At 36.9% G+C, this 25,704-nt stretch overlaps 1 protein-coding gene across 2 annotated transcripts in view; it reads left to right on the plus strand.

Annotated features, from left to right (window-relative positions):
• The first annotated feature begins 2,574 nt into the window (after positions 1–2,574).
• Positions 2,575–25,704, plus strand: part of LOC141590895 (beta-amyrin synthase-like) — a 29,353-nt gene continuing 6,223 nt past the window's right edge. Inside the window, exons 1-15 of one of the 2 annotated variants that reach the window (XM_074411409.1) lie at positions 2,575–2,775; positions 4,154–4,339; positions 4,484–4,573; positions 4,742–4,939; positions 10,875–10,959; positions 13,402–13,568; positions 13,761–13,952; positions 14,074–14,187; positions 14,366–14,488; positions 14,662–14,784; positions 14,878–14,976; positions 15,171–15,227; positions 15,835–15,881; positions 16,390–16,533; positions 16,923–17,100. In XM_074411409.1, the coding sequence (XP_074267510.1) occupies positions 2,575–2,775; positions 4,154–4,339; positions 4,484–4,573; positions 4,742–4,939; positions 10,875–10,959; positions 13,402–13,568; positions 13,761–13,952; positions 14,074–14,187; positions 14,366–14,488; positions 14,662–14,784; positions 14,878–14,976; positions 15,171–15,227; positions 15,835–15,881; positions 16,390–16,533; positions 16,923–17,100 (2,004 nt within the window). Of the gene's footprint in view, positions 2,776–4,147; positions 4,340–4,483; positions 4,574–4,741; positions 4,940–10,874; positions 10,960–13,401; positions 13,569–13,760; positions 13,953–14,073; positions 14,188–14,365; positions 14,489–14,661; positions 14,785–14,877; positions 14,977–15,170; positions 15,228–15,834; positions 15,882–16,389; positions 16,534–16,922; positions 17,101–25,704 lie in introns of those variants that run through there. The other variant, XM_074411408.1, reaches the window with a different exon arrangement.

Genomic DNA, 25,704 nt, shown 5'->3' on the forward strand with positions numbered 1-25,704 from the left:
TTTTTTTCCATATTAAGTGAAACATTCCTTTAATTGTTTCTTTAATTAAACCCTTAACGTATACCTAAAGGATACACGTTAGAAAAACCGTTATAATTTATTAATTTGAAACCCTAAATTGCATTTATATTAAGTAATAAAATTAGAACCCTAATTTGATGATGGTATGTTGTAGCTCGAGACATTATTCCGTGAAGACAACCAAGATCCACCATAGGTTACCCTAATTGAAAATTTTTAAGAAACGATATAATGTCACGTTGTGCATGAAAATCACATCTCAAGGATATTAGGTATACAAACTTAAAAAATAGGTTACCACGTACAAATTGGCAAAGTTCGGGAGTATCACGCAAATTTTCCGATTTTAAATTAAGCTGGAGTATTTCATTTGAAGTCACCGAAAACTAACTTTGGTAGCAAGTTGTATGCATGTATACTTTGCAAGGCAGTAACTTTTATTTTTTTTTTATAAAGTAGCAAGTTTAGAAAAGTGATTTAAATAAAACTGTAATTGTTAATTTATCCTGATTTAAATGTAATAACTTGCCGATCTTGTCACGGTGATGTATCTTCCACTTTTTGCGGTTGACTACTTACATATTTTATTTTCGAACTCTTCCGTCAATTAATCTCACTTTAGACGGATATATCCGTCTAAAGTATAGACGGGTCAAATATATCATCAAAAATGGTGATATCCCACTTGTTGTTTGTCTTATTATAAAAATGGTGTGATATTTAACACGTTTACAATTTTACATGGATAGTGTCCGTCCAAAGTGAGAATTTGTGCTCTTCCTTACATCCTTCAATCCAATAGATTCTATACAATTATAAAAATACACCAATTATATGTAAGGTACTTTTCTTTATTAGGTTATTTATTTATCATTTTTTGGCATAAAACCAATTCGGAAGGGATCAATTGTAGGTGGTGATATTGAATGACACGTGAACCAAAAATATAGGTGGTTAACGAATGTACCCATTAAAAAAAAATCTAATATAGAAGGTTAACAAATGATTGAAACACCTAAAAAAAATAGATAAACAAATAACGCAAATTCTTATTTGCGACGGGTACTGTTCGTCTCAAATAAGAGACGGGCCAAATGTGACTATTTTTTCATAGGTAACATTTTATGAACAGTTTATGAGTGATTACATTTTATCAAAAAGTGGTCACATTTGACCGTCTCTTATTTGTGACCGTCACAAGGGAAAATTGCTGAACAAATAATTAGAATTGAAAGAGCATATTTTAACCAAGTGCATTGAATTTAATGAAATGGGACCATTATAAGATTTCAAAAATTGATTTGTCAATTTTTATTTTCATTTTATATGTATTAAAAAGGTCATTTTGCTTATAGATTTGGTCACAATATTAATATAAAGTTATTTGACAAGAGAGACTAACTACTTGTTATTATTGGGAAATACTCCTATTAATTTTCTTTTTTGAATAATCACAAATTTCACTTGTGACTCGTTAAATGCGTGTGACGTCTCAATAACAATGAAATATATACAAAAATTTTGTAGAGACGGTCTTTCACTAAGTTATGGAAAGATCATTTTATCGTACCCTTTTATGTATGTCTCGTATCCCTTTTGTTACTTTTGTGTTTTTGAAAATGGACGAACAATTCATTAATAGAACGCCATACGACATTTACAAAGGATATAAATTATCGAAAACGAATCTATTAGAAACCAAAGAAAAGTACTTTTCTTGTAACCTAAGGATCTCAAACCATAATCTCATAATTCGAGCTTGTTCTCGACGCCTTCTTCATGGAGCTTTTGAGAAAATCCTTCGATTTATGTAAAAAGAAAAATACCTCTTACTGGTTCCGAAGAACGTTGACATATAAGTTGTATCCATTGAAAGTATTGTGCTATGAATTATCAATGAACTACCCTTATCTATATTAAGATTGAAACTACACCTAGGATTAACTTGAAAATCCCGATATAAAGGACAGAAAAACGATTCTCCCAAAAAGAGAGATTTTTATTAACTAGATGATCTATGGGGCATACTATTGATTAATAGAGGAAGCATTTTTGGGGCTTACCATTGATTGGTTATCGATGGAAGCCCCGAATTTGATGGATGGTACCCCTTTTGTTATTGATTGTGGCTTAAAATGTATATTTCATTTGATATATAATTTCGTAACAGACGTACCTATTTAATCATACATTGTAACCATATTTATTAGTACCTCATTTGTTAGTATACGTACCCAATTTATTTCTTTTCCTACCATCTTTTCATCAATTTGTAATCGATTTTTCAATAAATTTAATGAGAGACCGCCTCTTAGTAAAGGTACTTGTAAAATATTAGTGTTTGCTAAATATTACAAGTTATAACTTTTCGTCACAAGCAAGAATAACGATTGTATAATTCCCCATGAGAAAGGAATACATCCAACACATACATACATATCGCCATTTCACTCTACGTATATATATATATATACACGACTGCCTTTATATTTGTTTCATCTATCACTTTAGGTTGTGAAGCTTTAATTAAGTGTCTTAATTAATAAGTCGAAAATGTGGAGGTTAAAGATAGGAGAAGGAGCAAATGATCCTTACTTATGGAGTACTAATAACTTTGTAGGACGTCAAACATGGGTGTTTGATCCTGATTATGGTACTCCTGAGGCTATACGAGAAGTTGAAGAAGCTCGTCTTAACTTCTACCAAAACCGGTTCAAAATCAAGCCTTGCCGTGATCTTTTATGGCGTCTCCAGGTTTGTGTAATTGTGTTTCTTTTTCCGTTCCGGCCCTAGCTTATGTTCTCCCTATTTACGTGATCGGATCGTCCATCTTATTTGGGTGACATGCCAAACTAGTACGGAGTAGTTATTTTCTTTTTACCAACACTTGTATAGGGGTCGTCTTAACACTAGTAGACGCCCGGTGCTCCGCAACAAATGGGCCCCCCAAAAATTACATTTTAAACCATATATAGTCAATAAATACATTGTCGATTATTTATTTGCTCAACAACAAAAACATAGAATAAAATTTGATATTATCATGTTTTCATTAAAAATATTTCAATTGCATCTCTCGCCTTTGTTAGTAGTTAAAAAGTACCCTTTTCTGAGCTTCTCTAGCTTGAAGCAAATATTTCAATCAAACTTTCATAATCAATCTTTTTCAGCAAATCTTTCTCTATTGGTTATCAATGCTAGTCCATTATGTAATATACAGAGGTCTTGATTTAATCCAATCAATAAGCTCCATATTTGATCAACGGAATCTTAACAAAAGTTACAAAATACAACACACATAATTTAGAGTAATTGAATGAAGAGCCACAATTCACAAATGACCAAACATATCGATGACATTCAATCATAAATTAATCAAAGTCACAAGTTTTCTCCATATTTAAACGATTTTACTCTTATTCATGCTCAATTCGAATGAAAATTTAAATCGTTTCAATGTGACAATGCTAAAGAATAGCTAGAAGTAAAAACTCATAAAAATAAAAGAACATTTTACCCAAAATTTCTCCTTGGTAACCCTTTTGATTAGAAATTGATGTGTTTGGATTAATTTATTTGAATTCAATTAAGTAATAATCTCATTCCAACTTCTAATTACATAACATTTTTTGGTATCAAATTAGATAGACCTAAATAAAATTATGGGAAATAAAATTAGGGTTTATGAAAAGTAAGGTTGATGGGGGGGGGGGATCGAGAGGGGTGATGGTGGCGAAGGGAGTGGTCGTCTAGTCGGTAGAGCGTCGTTGGTAGGCCATGCTGGCATCGGTTGTTTGAGGGTGGTAGATCTGAGTGGTGTTCTGGTGGTCGCAGTGAGTCAGGGTGACGCTGTGGTTGGTAAATTGGTCATTTACTCATTTTATGTCCATGATTGAGTAAAACTCGTCCATGAAAAAGCATAACCCATAAAAAGTCTAATTTGATCTCTTGACGCATATTTGATAAAAATATTCAAGCAATTGACATATTTTAAAAAAAATTAGTAAGTAATCGTTAAAAAATATCCTCGGTGATACGAATTAGTATCACCGGGGTGGTGTTATCCTATTTTCCTCAAAACAATTGCTTACTACCAAATACCGCTAACTCATTTAACCTTATTAAAATGCAGTTCTTAAGAGAAAAAAACTTCAAGCAAACAATACCACAAGTGAAGGTGGGAGATGGAGAGGAGATCACCAACGAAACCGTCACGACAACATTAAAAAGAGCCGTGAATTTCATCACTGCCCTGCAGGCTGACGACGGCCATTGGCCTGCGGAAATTGCTGGCCCTCAATTCTACCTTCCTCCCTTGGTTAGCTAGCCTTCAGTTCAATTGATTTATTCAATTAAAAAATAAATTATATCTTAATTATTCCATTCATTTCGCTTTATAAGTCGTTTTACTGAAGTTTCCTTTATTCTTGAATTTAATTGTATATATGCAATTGCCATTTAGGTTTTTTGCCTATACGTCACAGGACATCTCAACTCTGTGTTCTCGATACACCACCGCCAAGAAATTCTTCGCAACATTTACTATCATCAGGTTCATATTAGATACTCTCCACATTCATTCATTTACATATTTTATTTTTAGTTTCTCTAACTTTGTTTAATTTTATATTTTGAAATTTGTTATTATTGGTTATCATGACTTTTTCCATTTAACATTTAACAAATGAAGATTTTTTTTTTTGGGGTGCGAATTTAACAGAATAAAGATGGCGGGTGGGGATTGCACATAGAAGGTCCCAGCACCATGTTTTGTACAACGCTAAACTATATAAGTTTGCGAATGCTAGGAGTTGGTCCTGACGAAGGAGACGACAAGGCATGTCCTAGAGCTCGTAAATGGATTCTCGACCATGGTAGCGTTACTCACATTCCCTCTTGGGGAAAGACTTGGCTTTCTGTAAGTGTCTTATATATGACTATTACAAAGTTTCGATATACTCCCTCCATCCTTATCATTTGTTAACCTCTGGTTTGCCACAAATATCAAGAATAAAGAAATTAGTCAATTATTCGATGATAAGAGTGGACCAAATTGTGTGTATATGATCAAATTGCACATCATTTTTAAAAGGAAAATGAGATGGCGACACCCGGTGTTACCGATTTTGAGTAACACCGGGGGTAATTTTGTAAATTTAATGACATTTTAATATTTTTTATAAGATTAGTCAAATAATTTAGCCAAGGGCAAAAATGGAATATTATTACGTTCTTACTTCTTATGCATGTTAATGATCGGATCCTTCAAAGTTAAGCTTGCTTCTCGCCAATCGTCATATCCATCTCCGGTGTGTCACCCGTCACCACTGTAAGCTAATAATAATACGCACTCTTTTCCCATAGATGAGTGAAACGATGCAACATAGACTCAACTTTTTAACCGAAATGTGCTAATAAAACATCTCACGGAAATCAAGTGATCGATGGTTGTCGGCAAAACATCGGAGATGGATATAACGATTACAATGTGACGGCTGTTGGCAAAACGGATTCCAATAAATTCGTGAGTGAAGAATTATTTGCTTGTATTAGCTGATTATAAGCAAGCTCCTTTCGTAATCGAGATTTAAACCCATGGCTGCTCGGGTATAAGGTATAGCCATAAAGCCATGTAAAACTTGTTGTATATGAAGTTGAAAGAAGAAGGCGGTAACCATGTAGAACTATTAGTATAATATCTAAATACCAAAAAGGCCTAAATCAAGGCACTCAGCCTAAATCAAGGCACTACTTAACATAAGGCCTAAATCAAGGCACTTAGCCTAAATCAAGGCACTTAGCCTAAATCAAGGCACTTAGCCTAAATCAAGGCCTTAGACTAAAGTTTGTTGGTAATCAGATTGTATATATATGTGTTGAGAAGCAAAGCAATAGGCAAGCAATATAATCCTTTTAACATGTTTAACATGGTATCAGGAATTCCAGGTATCACACAAACACCCTAAATCATCCACCACGAAAATTATTTCCTCCGCAGCCATGACAGGGAGTCTCATCTCCACTGACCCTCCTCAAAAAATCGATCCTCTCAGCCCATATTATCTCGGTTCACATGATGTTCCGGGGGCAAAAATATCAAACGTTATTTTACGTCGTGATAACTACGACGCTTGGCAACGGTCCATGACTTTTTCTCTCAAATCTCGTCGTAAATTCGGATTCGTTGATGGGACCATAGAAAAACCCACAAAGGAATTCGACCTCGAGAATTGGGTTGTCGTTAACTGTACAATTGTTCAATGGATACGCAATATGATTGATCCGAGTTTACTCGATTATATTGACTATCCTGATGATGCCTCTGTTTTGTGGTCCGACATTAAAGGGCAATATGCAGTTATCGACGGCACGATGATTCACGGCCTCAAGACACAGTTGCACAACTGCAAGCAAACAAAAGGAATGGATGTGACTTCCTATTTCGGGAAGCTTAAGTCTCTATGGGACTCGATTGTTAAGCATGAACCGCCATTTGCTTGTCGTTGTGGCAAATGCGAGTGCGGGATCACGGAGAAGGCCGTCAAGCGTCAAGACAATGAACGGTTGCATCAATTTTTTATGGGACTCGATCATACTCTTTACGGTAATATCCGATCTTCTCAATTTCAATTGGAGCCGTTGCCTTCTCTTACTCGCGCTTATAATATTGTCCTTCAAGAGGAGCGTTCTGCGCCAAACCCAATCCACCACCACCGAAGTTGCTATATTTGCAACTCCTCCCTCCGGTATACCGATTGGAGGCTCCTTCGTGATAAGGAGAGAAGTGAAAAACTAAAACTTCTCTCTGTTCTCCTTTGTGAAACCCGTGGCCATGACGCGGCTAAATGCTTCTTCAAAACTAATCGCTTTCCTGATTGGTGGGGTGCAAGGCCTCGCACTATTCCGAGTACCGTGTTTACGGGGCTCGTTCTTCAAGTCGTGGACTGGTGCGGGTGGGGCAGGTTCGAGCAGCAGCAGAAAAATTGCTTCGGACCCCTGCTCGTTCGTGCCAATGCGGTAATAACGAACACCTTGACAAACTCCCCTGTTGGACTCGGATCGTTTAATGGTATGTATAAATGGATTATTGATACGGGTGCTTCTAATCACGTCACGGGGAACTTTATCGTGTTTGGAGGATCAAACTCAAATACCTAGTCGTCATTGTTGGTCTTCCGAATGGCCAACAAATTGTGGCTTCCGTAATGGGATCCGTCTATATTAATGACTCTATTACTCTCCGAAACGTATTATTTGTTCCTACTTTGACGTGCAATTTGATCTCAGTTTCACAACTTACCACTGATCATACTTATTCTTTTGAGTTTACTAAAAATACTTGTCTTATTCAGGACCCTTCTTTGAGGAAGACGATTGGAGCAGTGAAGCGAGGGACGGACTGTTTTGGATTGTTGCGGGGACAAGACCATTGACGGTGCACACGGTGGATCTGGACAAGGGAAATTCGACCTTTGGCATAGGCGTCTTGGGCATCCGTCGGCTAAAGTGGTCAAGACTATACCCTTCTTTAGTAATTTATTTTCAATTAAAGACAATGTGTGTGATGCTTGTCATTTAGCAAAACACCACCGTGACAGTTTTCTTACAAACCATAAGCGTGCCTCAGATTTATTTGAGTTAATTCATTGCGATCTTTGGGGTCCTTATCGATCTTTGTCTCTTCTTGTGGTGCGAAATATTTTTTAACTATTTTGGATGATTATTCCCGTGCCACTTGGGTTTATCTGTTGCTTGACAAAACTGAGGTCACGGATATGTTTATGAGTTTTATTCATATGGTTCAAACTCAGTTCTCTAAGACTATAAAAAATGTGAGAAGTGATAATGGAAACGAATTTAATGCTATGGCTGGATATTTTTTCCAGAATGGTATCAAATTTGAGACCTCTTGTGTGGGTACTCCACAACAAAACGGGAGAGTTGAGCGTAAACACCGCCATATTTTGAATGTCGCCCGAGCTCTCCGTTTTCAAGCCAATTTGCCAAAAACTTTTTGGGGTGAATGTATATTGTCCGCTGTTTACTTAATTAACCGAACACCTTCACCATTGCTTCACAATTCGACTCCATATGAGTGTCTTTATGGGGTTGCACCGTCTTATGAGAATTTGCGGGTGTTTGGTTGTTTATCCTATGCCCATAATCAAAATACTAATGGGGACAAATTTGAGAAGCGAAGTCGTCGTAGTATTTTTGTTGGATATCCTAGTAATAAAAAAGGATGGAAACTTTACGATATGGAAACCGAAACTTTCTTTGTGTCTCGTGATGTTATTTTTCATGAGTCCGTTTTTCCATTTGTCGCTCCCACTACTACAGCTACTTCGCCTCTTACACCCGATGATATGCCCATAGCTGATGAGCCATTTCAGACCGTGGTCGAGCCACATGATACCCTCACTGCTGCTGGTTCGAGGCCTGCCACGAACCCGGCTGTAGACAACCCAACAGCAGCATCATCTCCCACTGAACAGGACGCACCAGGCCCTTCCTCCTCTACCACGGACCCAACAGTCCCTGTCCTTCCATCCGAACCTGAAATGGGTAAAGGTCGGCGATTGAAATTCCCTAATTCTCGACTCTCGGGTTATGTGCTTGACACCGCAAACAGTCCGTCTCCTTCCTCCAGCACACCTAGCTCTCCAACGTCATCCTCAGGTACACCCTATAACCTTGCTAATTATGTCAATTGCAACATTTTTTCTGTCAAGCAACGTGATTTTCTCTTGCCGCTTATAATAACTTAGGAATAGAACCCCCGTCTTTTAAAGACGCCATTCGTGATCCTAAATGGTGTGGTGCAATGCAACAAGAGATTGTTGCTCTTGAGCGAAATGGTACATGGGATTTGGTTGACCTTCCATCTGATAAAAAAGCACTTGGGTGTCGATGGGTGTACAAAATTAAGTATAAGTCCGATGGTACTGTTGAACGTCTCAAAGCCCGCCTTGTAGTCTTCGGAAATCACCAAGTCGAAGGACTTGACTATGGAGAGACCTTTGCTCCGGTTGTCAAAATGGGTACAATTCGTGCTCTCCTCTGTTGCCGCTTATTAAAAATGGGAGCTACACCAAATGGATGTCAATAATGCTTTTTTACATGGCGATCTTGCCGAAGAAGTCTATATGCGCCTCCCTCCCGGTTTCAGTCGTGGGAAGGAAGGTAAAGTATGTCGTCTCAAAAAATCATTATATGGTCTCCGGCAAGCTCCGAGGTGTTGGTTTGCTAAGCTCACTTCCGCTCTCAAGGTATATGGTTTCAAACAGTCTTACTCGGATTATTCATTATTTTCTTACTCGCATGACCAAGTTCGTCTTTTTATTCTTATTTATGTGGATGACTTAGTCATCGCTGGTAATGATTCTTCCGCTGTTGCCAAATTTAAAGAATATTTAGGGAACTGTTTCCATATGACTGATTTAGGTCCCTTGAAATATTTTCGGGCCTTGAAGTCTCTCGGAGTGGCGAAGGCATTTATATTTCCCAGCGCAAATATGCACTTGACATCATTTCGAAGCGGATTACTTGGGTCCAAGCCCGCTACTACTCCCATCGAGCAAAATCATAGGCTGGCCGAAGCTACTGGTGATATTCTCTCCGATATTGAGTCATATAGGCGGTTAGTGGGTCGGCTTGTTTATCTATCTGTCACTCGGCCTGACCTCTCTTATGCCGTCCACATCTTGTCTCGTTTCTTGCACCAGCCACGCAATGAGCACATGACCGCCGCACTTCGGGTTGTTCGGTATCTCAAAGGGAGCCCGGGTCAAGGTCTGCTTTTACGAGCTGATAGCTCTCTCTATCACCGGTTGGTGTGATTCTGATTGGGGTACATGTTCTGACTCTCGTCGCTCCGTCACCGGTTGGTACATTTTTCTTGGCGGATCACCCATCTCGTGGAAAACACGTAAACAACACACAGTGTCTTTGTCTTCTGCTGAAGCCGAATATCGGGCTATGGCAAACCTTGTGTGTGAGTTAAAATGGTTGAAAAGTCTTTTTTTGGATTTGGGAGTCACTTTTTCTCAGCCCATGTCAGTTTTTTCAGACAGTGAATCCGCTCTCCAGCTCGGTCATAATCCCGTGTTCCACGAACGCACGAAACATATTGAGATTGATTGCCATTTTGTGCGTGACGCTATTACTGAAGGTTTGATAGTAGCCTCCCACGTTTCCACCACTGATCAGTTGGCTGATATCCTCACTAAGGCTCTTGGGGCATCGCAATTTCTCGCTCTTCTCGGCAAATTTGGGCATTCTTGATTTACATGCTCCAGCTTGAGGGGGGGTATTAGTATAATATCTAAATACCAAAAAGGCCTAAATCAAGGCACTCAGCCTAAATCAAGGCACTACTTAACATAAGGCCTAAATCAAGGCACTTAGCCTAAATCAAGGCACTTAGCCTAAATCAAGGCCTTAGACTAAAGTTTGTTGGTAATCAGATTGTATATATATGTGTTGAGAAGCAAAGCAATAGGCAAGCAATATAATCCTTTTAACATGTTTAACAAGAACCATGTGGATTTTTTTCCTTCTCAAACAGTAACATCACAGTGAAAGCAAAATACATTACTTTTCTGCCCTTCCTTAAATCTTGCCAAAATCTAAACTAACTTCTATATTTGTTATTTTTTTTATTATTTTAATAGGGTGTTACCGAGATTGTGTAACACCCAATATCACCCTATTATTATCCTTTTTAAAATAAAATGGTAAATAATTGACTGAAATAACCATAAAATAAAAAGGTTAACAAATGAGTATTATAGTTTTACAAGACATTACTTATGTACGACTTGGCTCATTATTCTATATATGTATGCTTGTAGATACTTGGTTTATTTGATTGGTCCGCAACAATCCCAATGCCACCTGAGTTCTGGATGCTTCCTTCTTTCATGCCCGTATCTCCAGGTTCTTAATCAAAAGAATTTGTCAACTTTTTGGTCAAAATAAGACTGAAAAATCCTGACGTTGCTAATTATGATACTTATTTATTATTTTATTTTATTTTGAGTCAAGGAGGAGAAATTTCATTAAGCCAAATCAAGTTCCACTAAGTCAAGATCAATAACTTGCGGAAAATCTATTACAATATATGCGTTTGAAAAAATCATTTTGCTCTAGACGTGCGCAATTGAGAATTGCGTGTTTTCTTAAAAGACTAGTCATCATCAATATTGTGTTAACAATACCAAAGTTGGCTGGTGTGAGTGGTAAGGGCTCTCATCTCTTAAACAAGTGGTCAGGGGTTCGATTCCTGATTCTTGCGAATGAAAAAGTCAAACTTGGGAGGGGTCAACCCATTAAATTGCCTTCAGTATCCCGAAGGAAATTGCCCCAACTGTCGGTAGGGGATACTCCTGGTCAACACCAAAAAAAAAAAAAATCAATATTGTGTTAACAATGATAAGATGTTAAAAAACGGGCACTGATGATGCAATTACATTTTTTATTGTCGTCACAAAAATACAAATTAAATCTAAGGATGGTTATTATTCAGCATCTCACAAACATGAGTGGCAGTAGTAATTTCGGAGTGATATTGTGCCTTTTCCAAAAAATTCACGTTTGCCATGTCTAGATGGCAGTAGGGGTGTGTAGTGTGATGGAAGGAAAGTAAACCCAGCAAAAGGGTCAATCAGGTCACGTTAGTTTGGGTTGAGTTATATTCGAGTTTGCAAGAATTTTGGATGAGTTAGGATTATTTTCGGGTTTATTATTATTAAGTTCTTTATGAATAATATTCAGTTTGCAACAATAACGACTCGGGTTAGGTCATATTGCTTCGGGACAATTTCGGTTATAGGTCATGCCAGGTCTGTAGTTCCGGTGTGAAGTCGGTTCATTCAGACCTATTTTGCCAGGTCTAAGAGAGAAAAATTGGGTAGGTTTATTTCAAGGCAAGATCTTATGGTCTACTTGGTAATTATAGCTGAAATGTAAAAAAGTACTTGAAAAGTGAAAAGGTAATTGAAACATGGGAAAGCTCAAAGTTAGGAATTGATAAGGTAAGTTGATTGCATATAAATTGTGTGGCAAACTAGATGAAAAGTTAGTTTATTTTTGGTAAAAAGACATAAAATGACATAATTATTGAAAGAGTAAAAAAGAAAAATAAAAAAGATCACGAAAACTTATTTATCACATGTTATCCTATGTAGCACTTGAGTTTAGGTGGACTTATTTAGTTAAACAAGCTAATTGCCAAACAATTGCACACAAATAAGTTATCTAAAATTTTGATCAAATAAATTATTTAAATAAAGCACTAGTTATTCATTTTCTATGACAATGTACCATAATGTAACCTCCACTTACAAACAGATTTGTAAGAATTTATTTGGTAATGTTAATGAACAATTTCACTTCGACTTTATATATAGAGTAGATACATTATAAACACTAGATTAAGAACACTTTGATATTAAAAGAAAATAGTTACATAGATCATGGGGTTACTTATAAGTAGACTTAGGGGTTGTTTGGTTGCCTCAGAAAAACACAGGAATTCCAAAATCCCATGAATTGGGATTTAAGGCTCTTGTTTGGTTACCCATTTTTTTTCAAAATGGAGGAATCTAGAGTTCCATAGGAACTCTAATTCCTACATCATGTAGGAAGTGGCTGACCAAGCCCCCCCTTGGTCATTCCCAATTTCTGTGTTTTCTAAAGTAATATTTTACTATTCTACCCCTATTAAAAACACAACTATTTAACTCTTCTATCAGCCGTCATCTTCTTCACACAAATTTTTTTTCCTCCTTGTTTAATTCATAAAATCTCTTTTTGTGATTTGGCGATATCCGTCAAAGCATGACGGATACTATTTGGAACATAGTTTTTTATAATTTATGCTACTTTAATTTATTTTTATTAGATTTTCTGATAATAAATGGGAACATCCGGACAATCATTTTTTTCATGTTGTTAAATCTTGTAAGCTAAGATCAAATTTTGTATGTCATATATATGAATTAAGGGTGAAGTAATAAATTTTAGCAAAAGGGTAAAATAGTATTTACAACAAAAAATCATAGGAATTGAGTTATCCAACCAAACAACATACAAGAATTTATTTCATGGGAAGTGTCAATTCCTGGATGGCAACCAAACAAGTTTTGAGCATTTCCCATGAATTACATGTAGGAACTCAATTCATGTGAATTTCTACTTCCCACATGAAATAAATTCCCCCATGAACCAAACGACCCCTTACTCACAAAATTTCGAAAAATCTACACCAATGAGGCAATGAATATTACTCGTACAACGTACCGGATTTCAGCCTAGTTATACAAATTTTATTTTTTTTCCTTTTCAGTAGTGAAATGTTGTAATGTTGAAATTGTGCAGCGAAAATGTGGTGCTATTGTCGAATGGTATACCTACCAATGTCATACTTGTACGGAAAGAGGTTCGTTGGTCCAATAACACCTCTTATCATGCAACTTAGAGAGGAACTCTTCAATGAACCCTTTGAGAAAATCAACTGGAAAAAAGTTCGTCATTTATGTGCACCGGTATGTTATTCCATCAAACCTTTTTTAGGTACACTCGAATACCAACAAATAAGCCGCTTTTTTTTTATGGTCTTTGTGCTAACATTAAAAGTAAACAAATAACCGGGACATCAGAGCGAATAGTATTATTATATTTTTCAGAAGGTTTACAATGTACGGAGTCATAAATAAATTTAATCTTAATTGATGCAGGAGGATGTTTATTGCCCTCAATCGTCAATTAAAGATTTAATATGGGATACTCTTTACATATCGACTGAACCTCTTCTAACGCGTTGGCCCTTCAACAAGTTAGTTCGAAAGAGAGCGTTACAATTGGCCATGAATCATATACATTATGAAGATGAGAACAGTCGATACATAACCATTGCATCTATTGAGAAGGTAATCCGTCTTATTACTTAAAAAAGATAATCCGTCTCTGAATAAAATTAATTTCATTTTTGCAAACCCTATTACAAATTACAATTGTTGAAATGATAAAATTCTCTATTATTGCATGTAGGTATTGTGTATGTTAGCATGTTGGGTTGAAGATCCAAATGGCGTTTCTTATAAGAAACATCTTGCCAGAATCCCTGATTTTATATGGATTGCAGAGGATGGACTTAAAATGCAGGTAATTTAGTTGGATCATAAATTATAGAATAAGACGGTCTCGTTCACAGTCCACTTTTATAAAATAACCATTCATTTTTAATAAATACATTGTATTTTTATATAATGGGACTGACTCCTCGTATGAGATCGTGTCACCCAATAATCACCGTAATAAATAAAGATATTATTATATGCAGAGTTTTGGAAGTCAGCAATGGGATTGTGCTTTTGCCGTCCAAGCTTTGTTGGCTACAAATTTAAGTCTTGATTACATTGGACCTGTTCTTAAGAAAGCACACTTCTTCATTAAGGAGTCACAGGTATTATTAATTATCATTGCAATTCAATAATGTTTATGGTTAGACTTAGCAAAATTGACTCTGACACCTGGTACGTATCCAACCCGACACTTGAATAATTACCTATAATATTATACGACCTTGGATATTCATATTACTATGTCATCGTTATATTAATAATGTGAATAATATAGGTGAAAGAGAATCCATCGGGTGATTTTACGAGCATGTATCGTCACATATCCAAGGGATCATGGACCTTTTCCGATCAAGATCAGGGATGGCAGATCTCTGACGGTACTGCAGAAGGCCTTAAGGTAGAACAACCACCTAGTGTTTAGGAGATAATTAATTTTAAATGTGTCAAATAATAAGTGATTAATTGTTTGTTTAATCTGTTATTTGTCAAGTGTTGCTTGATGTTATCAACAATGGATCCAGAAATTGTTGGAGAAAAGATGGATCCTGAGCTACTGTATAATTCTGTCAATGTCTTGCTTTCTCTTCAGGTACAATTACACGTATATTCCCTTTACGTAACAGTACTTATTATTTTTTCGTCTCACTCATTTATTTATCTTTTATATTCATTGTGAGTGGTATTTTAATTAAAGGTAAATAAATGACTGAGACGAAAGAAGTCCTATTTTTTTTTGAGTTATTTTATTTACTTTAATTATAATTCTCATAAATAATAATGAAGAGCGAAAATGGAGGAGTAACCGCATGGGAGCCCGCTCGCGGCCCAGCATGGTTGGAGGTAATTCAATAATAACTCCACATTTTGTTTTTAATTTTTAGCAATTTAATAAAATATATTATATCCTATTCATTATATTCTTCCCCTTTCCTTTTTGCACAAGGGATAAGAAACCGATTTTGGATCACACAAAACACACTACCTCTCATGGAATTTAATTTGGACCACACAAATCAACCCAAAAAAGGAAATAGGGAAGAAAATCCGATTAATCCGAATAAGGAAATAGGAAAGAAAATGATGAATATGAGGGAGTATAGAATATATTTTGGAAAATATATTATTGTGAATCATTATTTCTATTTCCATACATATTATGAGCATCAATTTTCTCTTGCTTAGGACCATAAACTTAAGACAACTTTAAACCAACTTTCATATTCACCTCTATTTTAATTAGGCTCGGGAGTCAGATCTTAAATAATTAAGACGATTTTAAACAAAAATTGATGTTTGAATATATGATCAAGATTGACTACATTTTTGAATCATAAGATGATAAGAGAAAAGATTTATAACAAACACACTGCAATTTTTTTCAATCATAATACTAACTCGAAATTGACTTTGTTTTTCCGTTTTCCTTTACATGCAATGCAATCTTCAGTTCCTCAATCCAACGGAATTGTTTGAGGACATTGTCATCGAACGCGAGTAAGTGTACATATTATGAATTTAGCTACACACCCAGTTAATTTTTTTTTGGTGTAAATCGGGGTGTTCACCGCCGATAACAATGTATAATCCCCTCGTTACAGGTGCTCTTACAAAGAGGTAAGCGGTTGGCTAAAGAGTTTGCTCCCTCCATTCCATGGGCAGGGATTGAACCCCTGACCTCATGGTTAAAGGATGAGAAGTGAGAAACCACCACACCAAACCCATTTGGATTTGGTTTACACACCTAGTTAATTGAAAATTGTATTTTTATTTAAAGCTTCCCCGAAATTTAGATTGACATGCACACGTCACGATCTAACCTATTTGCGCGGCTAGTTAGAATTACAAAGAAAAAAATGACTTTATACGACCTATACTGCTATACATATATTGTAATATAAACATAAGTATGTTTTTTTTTTATTACTGAACATACTGTCGAAATATTTTATTATATTTTGTATTTTTAATGATAATTTGGGTGATCGGATTGAATTCATTGTAGGTATGTGGAATGTACTAGTACAGCAGTTGAGGCTTTGGTGTTGTTCAAAAAGTTATACCCTAAGCATAGGAAGGACGAAATTGAACACTTCATTGTCAAGGCGTCCAAGTACATCGAGTATATCCAACATCCCAATGGTTCATGGTAAACTTTTACATGAATTTTACTTCCCAATTACATTTAAATGTAGATTTTCCGCAAGTTCTTGTTTCAGATGTGTATTTTCATCTGAAACGGTAAGATGAGATTTTGTAATCACTTTCTGATCAAATGTAATGGTCCAAGTAGTGTTATAACATTTGAGAATTTTTTTTTTTTTTTTTCAAAAAATTGTCAAATTTGGATGTAAAATGGTCTCAAAATACCGTCTTATTGTTTCAGACGCCCGTTTTAAGGAACTAATTAAGCCCTTTTTAAAATAGGCATATATTGTCGTACGAACTAATTAACCAGTTATTTTTTTATTTATTTTTTATAAAATGTATCGATTATTTAATCAAGGATGAAGTAACAAAGTTCATGGATAAATATAGGTATGGAAACTGGGGAATTTGCTTCACATATGGAGCATGGTTTGCACTTGGAGGACTAAAGGCAGCTGGCAAAACATACTCAAACTGTAATTCTGTAAGAAAGGCGGTTGAATTTCTACTTAAATCTCAGAAAGAGGATGGTGGGTGGGGAGAGAGTTATCTCTCATGTCTTAAAAAGGTAAGTTTTTATGGATTTTATTTTTTTAAATATGCGTAAGAAATTGTCAATTTGCTTCGAAATCAAGCTTATTCCTCCAAATGGTATTCATGTAGAATTAGAAAATCTGAAATACGGATTAGACACGTGGTCATTGTCGGTGGCCTGTTTTTTTGACTTAGACACGGAGACACCCTATTGATGGTGGCGATTCTTTACCTTTTAAAACTTGTGAGATCGCATTATGATTAGTAGGAATTTGGTTACAGATAAAAGTTTTGTTTAAAAATTTGTACTCCTTTCGTTCCGATTAATAGTTATCTATTTCATTTGCCACAAAGATCAAGGCAATAGAAATGGGTAATTTTGGACCACACAAAATATACACCCCACGCACACATAGAAGACATGAAGAGTTAAGAACGATAAACACCTAAGAGGGGGAGGGGGTGAATTAGGTGTACCTTTTAAAAATTTTCTCCCTTACTTGGTTAATGACTAACACAAGTAGGATCATTATCGAGTTTGAGAAACTTAATGGATTGTAAGTTTACAAAGCGAGACAAGATGTCTATGCAACAAGATGAGAGATCATTGCACCAAGACCGAGAGTGAGATCAACGTGTAAAAGAGGAGTGATAAGAGAACACGAAAGTAAATAGACGAACAATACAGTGTTTAAAAAATTGGTTCAGCTCCTACTCCGGAGCCTACGTCCAACCGTTATTTTATTGCTTGTTTAGAAATTTACTCAAACTTAACTAAACCATTACAATGAAATAACTCGCCAACCTACTCCGGTTGCAATGCTTAAAGCTACTCCGCTTCAAGACTTTCTCTTTGCTCGAGGCTACTCCGCTTCAAGACTTAAGGTTCTATCTCAACGGTTCTGAGTCGAATCTCAGTGGTTCACTTAAGAACATGGAGATTACAATTAAGACCTAAACACGAGAATCATTGAACATATTCGTTTATGCAACAGTTAAGCGAACTGGTACTTTGGAGATTATTACGGCTTTGAAAAACAGTTGAAGACTTTTGAAAAACAGAAAACAGTTTTGCAAATGATTGAAGAGCAAAGCCTTTAATGCTGAAAAGTTTTGCAAAGTGTTTACAGTGAATGCTCTTTCTAAGTCTTACCATAAATGAAAACATGAGTTGGCTATTTATAGATAAAGGTAGTATGTAAGAGAAGTGTCTTATTACTACTTTAATCTAACACCCATAAGTTTGCAGCGTGTGTTTTCATTTTAGAAATATAAAGAGCAAACATATTTGAGAGACTCAAAATGGCTGCATTTCTTTCAAGACAAGGGAGTGTTCCCTATAAAGTAAAAGAAAACATAAGTCTTGTTTTTAGCATAAAGAAATCAACTTGCACACATGGGATTGGATATTGTGCAAACATATTCCTTTTGTTCTTCAGTTTAAAATAGTGTTTGTTTTAAACATAGAAAAGCTTTTTAAAGAGTTTCAAACACTTGTGAATTTTCCCGAAAATTCTCCATACGTTGGTACCAGAAACCATGGTGCAACAGTCTCATGAACTGTTGCATGGTTTTGCCATAACTTATGCGTAAAAGAAATATGTTGAACTACCTCGTTTACAACATTTCTTCTAGACTATGGGCATGCTTGACTTGTCCTTTATCTTGATCATCTTGAACTTCTTTAAGCAACCATGGGATGCTTCAATTTGCTAAAACTTACTAAGAGGTAAACAATTAAATCATAATGAAACTTGGCATCATCAACCAAGTGTGTTCTAACAAATTCCCCCTTTGATGATGGCAAGTTTTAAATATGTGAAGTTCCCCCTAAGCCCATGGTGAGTCGGTCTTTGAGCCAAATAGTAAGAATGACAATTAAACATGATCAAGGTGAGTGAGGGTCAACATGCTTGGCCTAAGTAGAACGTTTAATCATCATAGCTAAGATAGAGTTACGGTGAACGTTAGCCGAAGAGTTGTTAGTTAACACATAAACACATAATTTAACTACTTCCCCCTCTTGACATCATCAAGAGAAGGACGGAAACATGTTCAAGTAGTACTTAATTAAACCAACAACAAATGTGCAAAATAAGAGAAAAGGAACAGCCCAAAGTTTGCATAAGAATTAAGAACAGAGAGCCAAAAGCATAGGAAGGCAAGGGTAGGTAAGGATGCCTCATTCATCCTCGGACACATGACCACCAAGAGCTTGCACACGCTCAATAAGATCTTCATTCAAGGTTTTGAGCTCAGCAACATCTTCCTTAAGACTCTCATTGTCCACCACCAATTTGGACACCATGTTCATAAGTTTGTCTAACTTACCGAGAACAACACCCATTTCACCAGTTGAGCTAACTGTTGCACCAATTTTACCTCTGCCCGAGAACTTGCGGGTTAACTTTCCATTGTTGATTGCCAAAGTCATTTGAGAAAGCAAACCCATGGTCATGTCATCACTGAGTTTTTCAATACCGGGGCTACCTTTCATGACTGTCTTCATTTTCATGAAGACAATGGACAACCACATACCGTATGGAATCACGGTTTTCTTGTCAAATTTCCCTTTTTGGAGGTCGGGGGCAATCTCATTGATGCAGTGAAGGATTAGTTGGGGTAGGTTGATGGGACGATGTTTGATAATGTGGTGAATAAGAAGCATCTCAAGGAGAGAACATCGTCCCCTACTGTTATTACTTGGTAAGATGGCTCGGTGAACAAGGTTAAAGGTGAAACGGTGAGGGGCTTGAAGTTCATAGGCGTATATGTTGGTGGTGCCACTGCCATTGTCGGGTCGAAGGGTTCTCATAACCTCACTAGCCATGGTTTCATCAATATCACCCCAGGTGGTCTTAGGAAAAGTGGTAAGACCCTCGGCTTTAACCTCAAGGTAAGAGGCAAGTTGGTCAATGGTCAAGACAAAGGGTGTTTGGTTGATAAATGCCGAGAGATTACCAGATGCAACATCAACTTTGACAGTTGCATAGAACTGAATTAACTCCGACAGGTAAACCGGAGAGTGTTTGTCGAGGAGATTAAACCACCCTTGACCAATAATAGCAGTTTTGAAGAATGCAAAAGCCGGGGAAGAATCATACCATGTTTTCTTGTAGCGTCTCCCACTGTGGAAGCAACATGTAAGTATGCCGAGACAGAGCCTGAGGGTGTCATCAGGAAGGTCAAGAGAGCTGAGATGAGCAAGGACCTCGTTTTTGAATGCCTCATCATGAGTGGTGACCGTCAACTCTGTGCATGTATTGAGAGGAATTTTATTCTCAATGACATCATCATCTTCCATTGGAAGGATCACCTCCTTCCTCCGTTGGTACCTCGGCTTTTTAGCCGTTCGTGACTTAGGTTCCTTCTTTCTTTTGGAACCGACTGTGGATTTTGTCTTTGACTGGGTGGGGGTTTCATTGATAGTATCGTCATCATTACCAAACAGTTCGGTGATTTTGATTTGGGATTTTGTTTTGGGGTTTTTGGGAAAAAGAGGGTCGAATTCATCATCAACAGTGTCTTCATTTGGGGGTTCATTGATGTTTTCAATGTTGGGAGTGGCCTCTTTCTCATGAATGACTTCCTTTTCAGAATTTTGATTTTGGGGATCAATTTTTTCAGCATTGTTTTCGCTCATTGTTTCCTTTTCTTTTTCAATTTCTTTCTTTCTTTCCTCATCTTTTTCTTCCTTATCATCATTTTTCTCTTCAACAGCATCAACAACTTCTTTTTCTTTCTCTTCTTCAACAACAGTAGTAACCATTACCTCCTCGTCTTCCTCGGAATCAACATCAACATTGGAGTCCAACATTAAGGAGATTGGTGGACTTCTTTTTAATCCACCACGGCCTCCTCTACCACGGCCTCTTCCTTTGACAGCCATGGATTTTTTCCGTGCAACACTTGTTTTGACTGTTGGCGGTTTGGTAGGAGACGGGGTAGGTTTGTCGGATTTTTCAGTACTTGCAGCGGACTGTGTGGCCATTTTTTGCTGGGCAATGTATTTGGGGTTGAAGGTATTTCGAAGGTTTTGAAGTTCTCTTCTTTTTGAATTTTTGGGAGCCATTTATGTGGGTGATGGTTTTGACGGTTTTGGGAGATGAAAGAGTTTGAGGGAATCTTTGAGTGTTGAACTGAGTTGTGGGTAAATGGGAAAGTGGGATTTAGTTTGATGGACGGTTGAAGTAATAAAGAGGAAGTGGGTAAGAGTTGAGGTGGAGTAAAAGTGGGGACAAGGATGGCATAGGTGGAAGCATAGTGTAGGATGTGCTTTGGATTAGACATAAAGTAGTAGGCGCAAGACTCAATGCACAATAATTCTAATGCAAAATATAGAGTTCCAATGCAATTGTTTTTCGGCACACTTGTTATAAGGCAATTTAGACATTTTAAACTTGAGAACACATATGCATCATTTAATCTCTAGTCAATCATATAGGAAAGATAATTTTATTTTATGTCACATGTCGCCTAACAAACCAATTTCCAACCGAAGTTTTACGAATTGTTCCCTTTCTAACGGTTTTGTAAAAATTCCGCAATTTGATTTTCCGTTCTACAAAAGTTTAGACATATATTTCCTTTTTCCACTTGATCACGTAAAAAGTGATGCCTTATATCAATGTGCTTAGTCCTAGAATGTTGTATTGGATTTTTCGAGATGTTAATGGCACTTGTATTATCACAAAATATAGGAGTAGTTTCGAAAATAAGACCGTAATCACGCAATTGTTGTCGTACCCAAAGAATTTGAGCACAACAAAGAGCGGCACTTACGTACTCACTTTCGGCCGTGGATAGAGCAACGGTATTTTGCTTCTTGGATGCCCATGAGATAAGGCACGGTCCTAAGAAGGTGGCAATACCCGAGGTGCTTTTTCTATCCAATGAACTCCCGGCATAATCTGCATCTGAAAATCCTACAAGATCAATGTCATAATGAGTTGGGTACCAAAGGTATAAACCTTGTGTTCCAATCAAATACCTAAAAATCCGTTTGACGGCTTTGAAGTGTGATTCTTTAGGATTTAATTGGAAACGAGCACACACACATACACTAAATTGTATGTCGGGTCGACTAGCGGTTAAATAAAGCAATGAACCGATCATACCTCGATATACCCTTTCACTAACACTCTTACCATTTTCGTCTTTGTCCAGATTAAGCTTGGCAATCATAGGTGTAGGCATAGGATTCGAGCTAGTTAACCCAAACTTACTTATCATTTCTTTTAAGTACTTTTGTTGGTGAATCATAGTCCCTTTTTCATTTTGCTTAATTTGAAGACCAAGGAAAAATCCAAGTTCTCCCATCATGCTCATTTCAAATTCAGAATTCATAAGATCCGAAAAGTACTTGTAAAGAATGTTGTTAGTTGCACCGAAAATAATGTCATCGACATATACTTGCACAAGCAACAGTTCTCTCCGATGTGACTTGATAAACAATGTCTTATCAACCGAACCACGTACAAAGCCATTTTCTAATAGAAATTTGGAAAGCCTATCATACCAGGCTCGGGGAGCCTGTTTTAAACCATAAAGTGCTTTGTCAAGTTTAAATACGTGATTAGGGAACTCATTGTTTAAAAAGCCCGAGGGTTGTTCGACAAAAACTTCTTCTTCAAGATAGCCATTTAAGAAAGCAGTTTTAACATCCATTTGAAAAAGTTTTATGCCAATATGAGATGCAAAAGCTACGAGCATTCGTATGGCTTCAAGCCTAGCTACTGGTGCAAAGGTTTCATCGTAATCAATCCCTTCTTGTTGATTAAACCCTTGTACCACTAGTCTAGCTTTATTTCTTAAGATTTCTCCAACATCATCAAGCTTGTTGCGATAGACCCATCTCGTACCAATTACAGTACGTTGAGATGGTCTAGGGACCAGATGCCATACCTTGTTTCTCTCAAATTGCTCCAATTCCTCTTGCATAGCCATGACCCAATATTCATCGGTTAGTGCCATTGTGATATTTGTGGGTTCAATTTGTGAAATGAATGCTTCAAAAGCACAGTGATTTTGGAGTGATGATCTGGTTTTCATTCCTGAGGTAAGGTCACTGGTTAAGTTTGATAGAGGATGGGAGCCTTGATGCTTCCATTTCTTTGGAACAAGGATGTTAGAGGCCTCATTTGTTTCGGTTGGTTCTGATGCAACAGTGTCAGTAACTGTTGCATGGGGAATATTGTGTGAGTGTGTTTGTGGATTGGTTTCAATTTGGTTAGTGTTTGGTTCACTACACTCCTCATTCCCCCTGGATGAGCTAGCTTCATTTTGAGATGGGGGAGGGTTAATTCCCCCTGAATTTTGGTCAGCCTCCTCATCATGCGATGCTGGTGGCTCCAAGCTGTTGTTCGCCTTCTTCCACTACTTGATCCATGTCATGACGTATCATTCCAATTTCGAAGTCATCGTCTTCCTCATCATCCTCTTCATTATTAACCTGTGTATTTGAAACAAAGAGACTAGATTCGTCAAATATTATATGAACGCTTTCTTCCATTTTCATGGTTCTCTTGTTATAAACTTTGTAAGCTTTACTATGATCAGAGTAACCAACAAAAACACCTTCATCGCTACGAGCATCAAATTTGCCTAGGTTATCTTTTCCATTATTGTGCACAAAGCATTTACTACCAAAGCATTTTAAATGTGAGATGTTAGGTTTTCTTCCTCGTAGTAATTCATAAGGAGTTTTCTCGATGATTTTTCTAATCATGACTCGATTATAGATGTAACAAGATGTGTTCACAGCCTCTGCCCAAAAATTTCTTGGTACTTTAGAGCTAATGAGCATTGTCCTAGCCATATTTTCAAGAGTTCGATTCATTCGTTCCACAACCCCATTTTGTTGAGGAGTTCTTGCGGCCGAGAAATTGTGGCTAATACCGTACTCATTGCAATAGGACTCAAATGATAAATTCTCAAATTCGGTTCCATGGTCGGATCTCAAGGAGACAAGTTTATAACCAAATTTGTTTTGGACCTTTTTAACCCAAATTAAGAATTCATCGAAAGTTTGATCTTTAGAGCTTAAGAAAAGAAGCCAAACAAATCTTGTAAAATCATCAACAATGACACAAATATAGCGACTTCCACCTTTACTAACAATACGCATTGGTCCACATAAGTCTATGTGAATAAGTTCAAGAGGTAAGGAAGTGCTAACAATCTTTTTGGATTTAAAGGAGCATTTTACTTGTTTGCCTTTAACACAATCGTCACAAAGTGATTTGAATTCAAATTTGATGTTAGGGATGCCATCAACTAAATCAAGCCTCTTAAGGGTGTTAAGTGTTTTAGCATTTACATGACCAAGTCGTTTATGCCAAAGCCAAGGGTCATTCTTTTGGACACTCATGCATGATAGTGTTTGACTTGACAATGAGTATAAGTTAGTCATGTAAACATCTTTGACACGTTTACCTTGAAGAATGAGTTCTTTTGTTTTTCCATCAATTATTCTGCATTCACTAGCAAGAAATTCAACGATGTTACCTCGATCACACAATTGTGATATGCTTAGAAGATTGTGTTTCAAACCTTTGACAAGCAACACTTTGTCGACACATAGTGACCTTGACTTACCAACTTTTCCAATACCAATGATTTCACCTCGTTTGTTGTCACCGAAGGTCACCATGCCACCATCGTAGGCTTCTAGCGAAAGGAATTGGTTTTCATCTCCCGTCATGTGACGAGAACATCCACTATCTAAGTACCAATTGCTGCTGCCTTTCGCTAATGCCTACAAGAAATTAAACAGTTAGTTTAGGAACCCAAACAAGTTTGGGTTCCTTCTTGACGACACCTTTCTTGACTTCTTTCCTTCTAGTATAAACATTTTTAACCACTTTAGTACTTCTTTCTAGGTCGAGGACTCTCTTTTCACAACCATTGAACTCGTGACCAGTTTTTCCACAGTAATTGCAGATAATGTACTCAGGAAGGCCAGCATACTTTCTTCTTCGAAAATCAGTTATGCTTGGGTCTTGATTCCGAGTGCAACAGTGCGTAGAACTGTTACACTTGAAACCAAGTCCACCATTTTTTGCACGGTTTTCATATTCTTGAGATTGTTTTAGAAGAAACTCCAAGACATTCTGACTTCCTTCCCATTTCAAATAGAACATCTTAGCTTCATCTAGCTCTTTAGTTAGTTTGTCAATTTTAGCAAGATGATCAAGATTTAGTTTACCTACTTTGTCGAACGCATGTTTAGCATGCTTTACTTCATCACTAAGCAATAATCCAATTTGCTCAAGTTGCTTGTTATCTCTTTTGCACAAGGTGAGGTCAGCTAACATGGAGTCACGTTCTTTAGTTAGTGAAGACACATGTTTTGTGAGAGTCTCAATTTCCTTCATAGACTCAGATGCAACAGTTTCATCATTTGTTGCATGGATTTGTTCAACCCTTTTCAAAGTTTCAATTTGAACTAGAAGATCATCATTTGAATTTTGTACTCGATCTAAGGCACTTTTAGCATGACTTGACTCATCATTTAGCATTTCAGATATTTTGACAAGATCTTTGTTTTCATTTTGACATGTTGCAAGATCAATCAAGAGTTGGTCACGTTCTTTGGTTAGTGAGGACACAGTTTTGTCAAGAGAGTCTTCTCCCTTGT

Source organism: Silene latifolia, chromosome 7 (assembly GCF_048544455.1).
Source record: "Silene latifolia isolate original U9 population chromosome 7, ASM4854445v1, whole genome shotgun sequence".
Lineage (NCBI taxonomy): Eukaryota > Viridiplantae > Streptophyta > Magnoliopsida > Caryophyllales > Caryophyllaceae > Silene > Silene latifolia.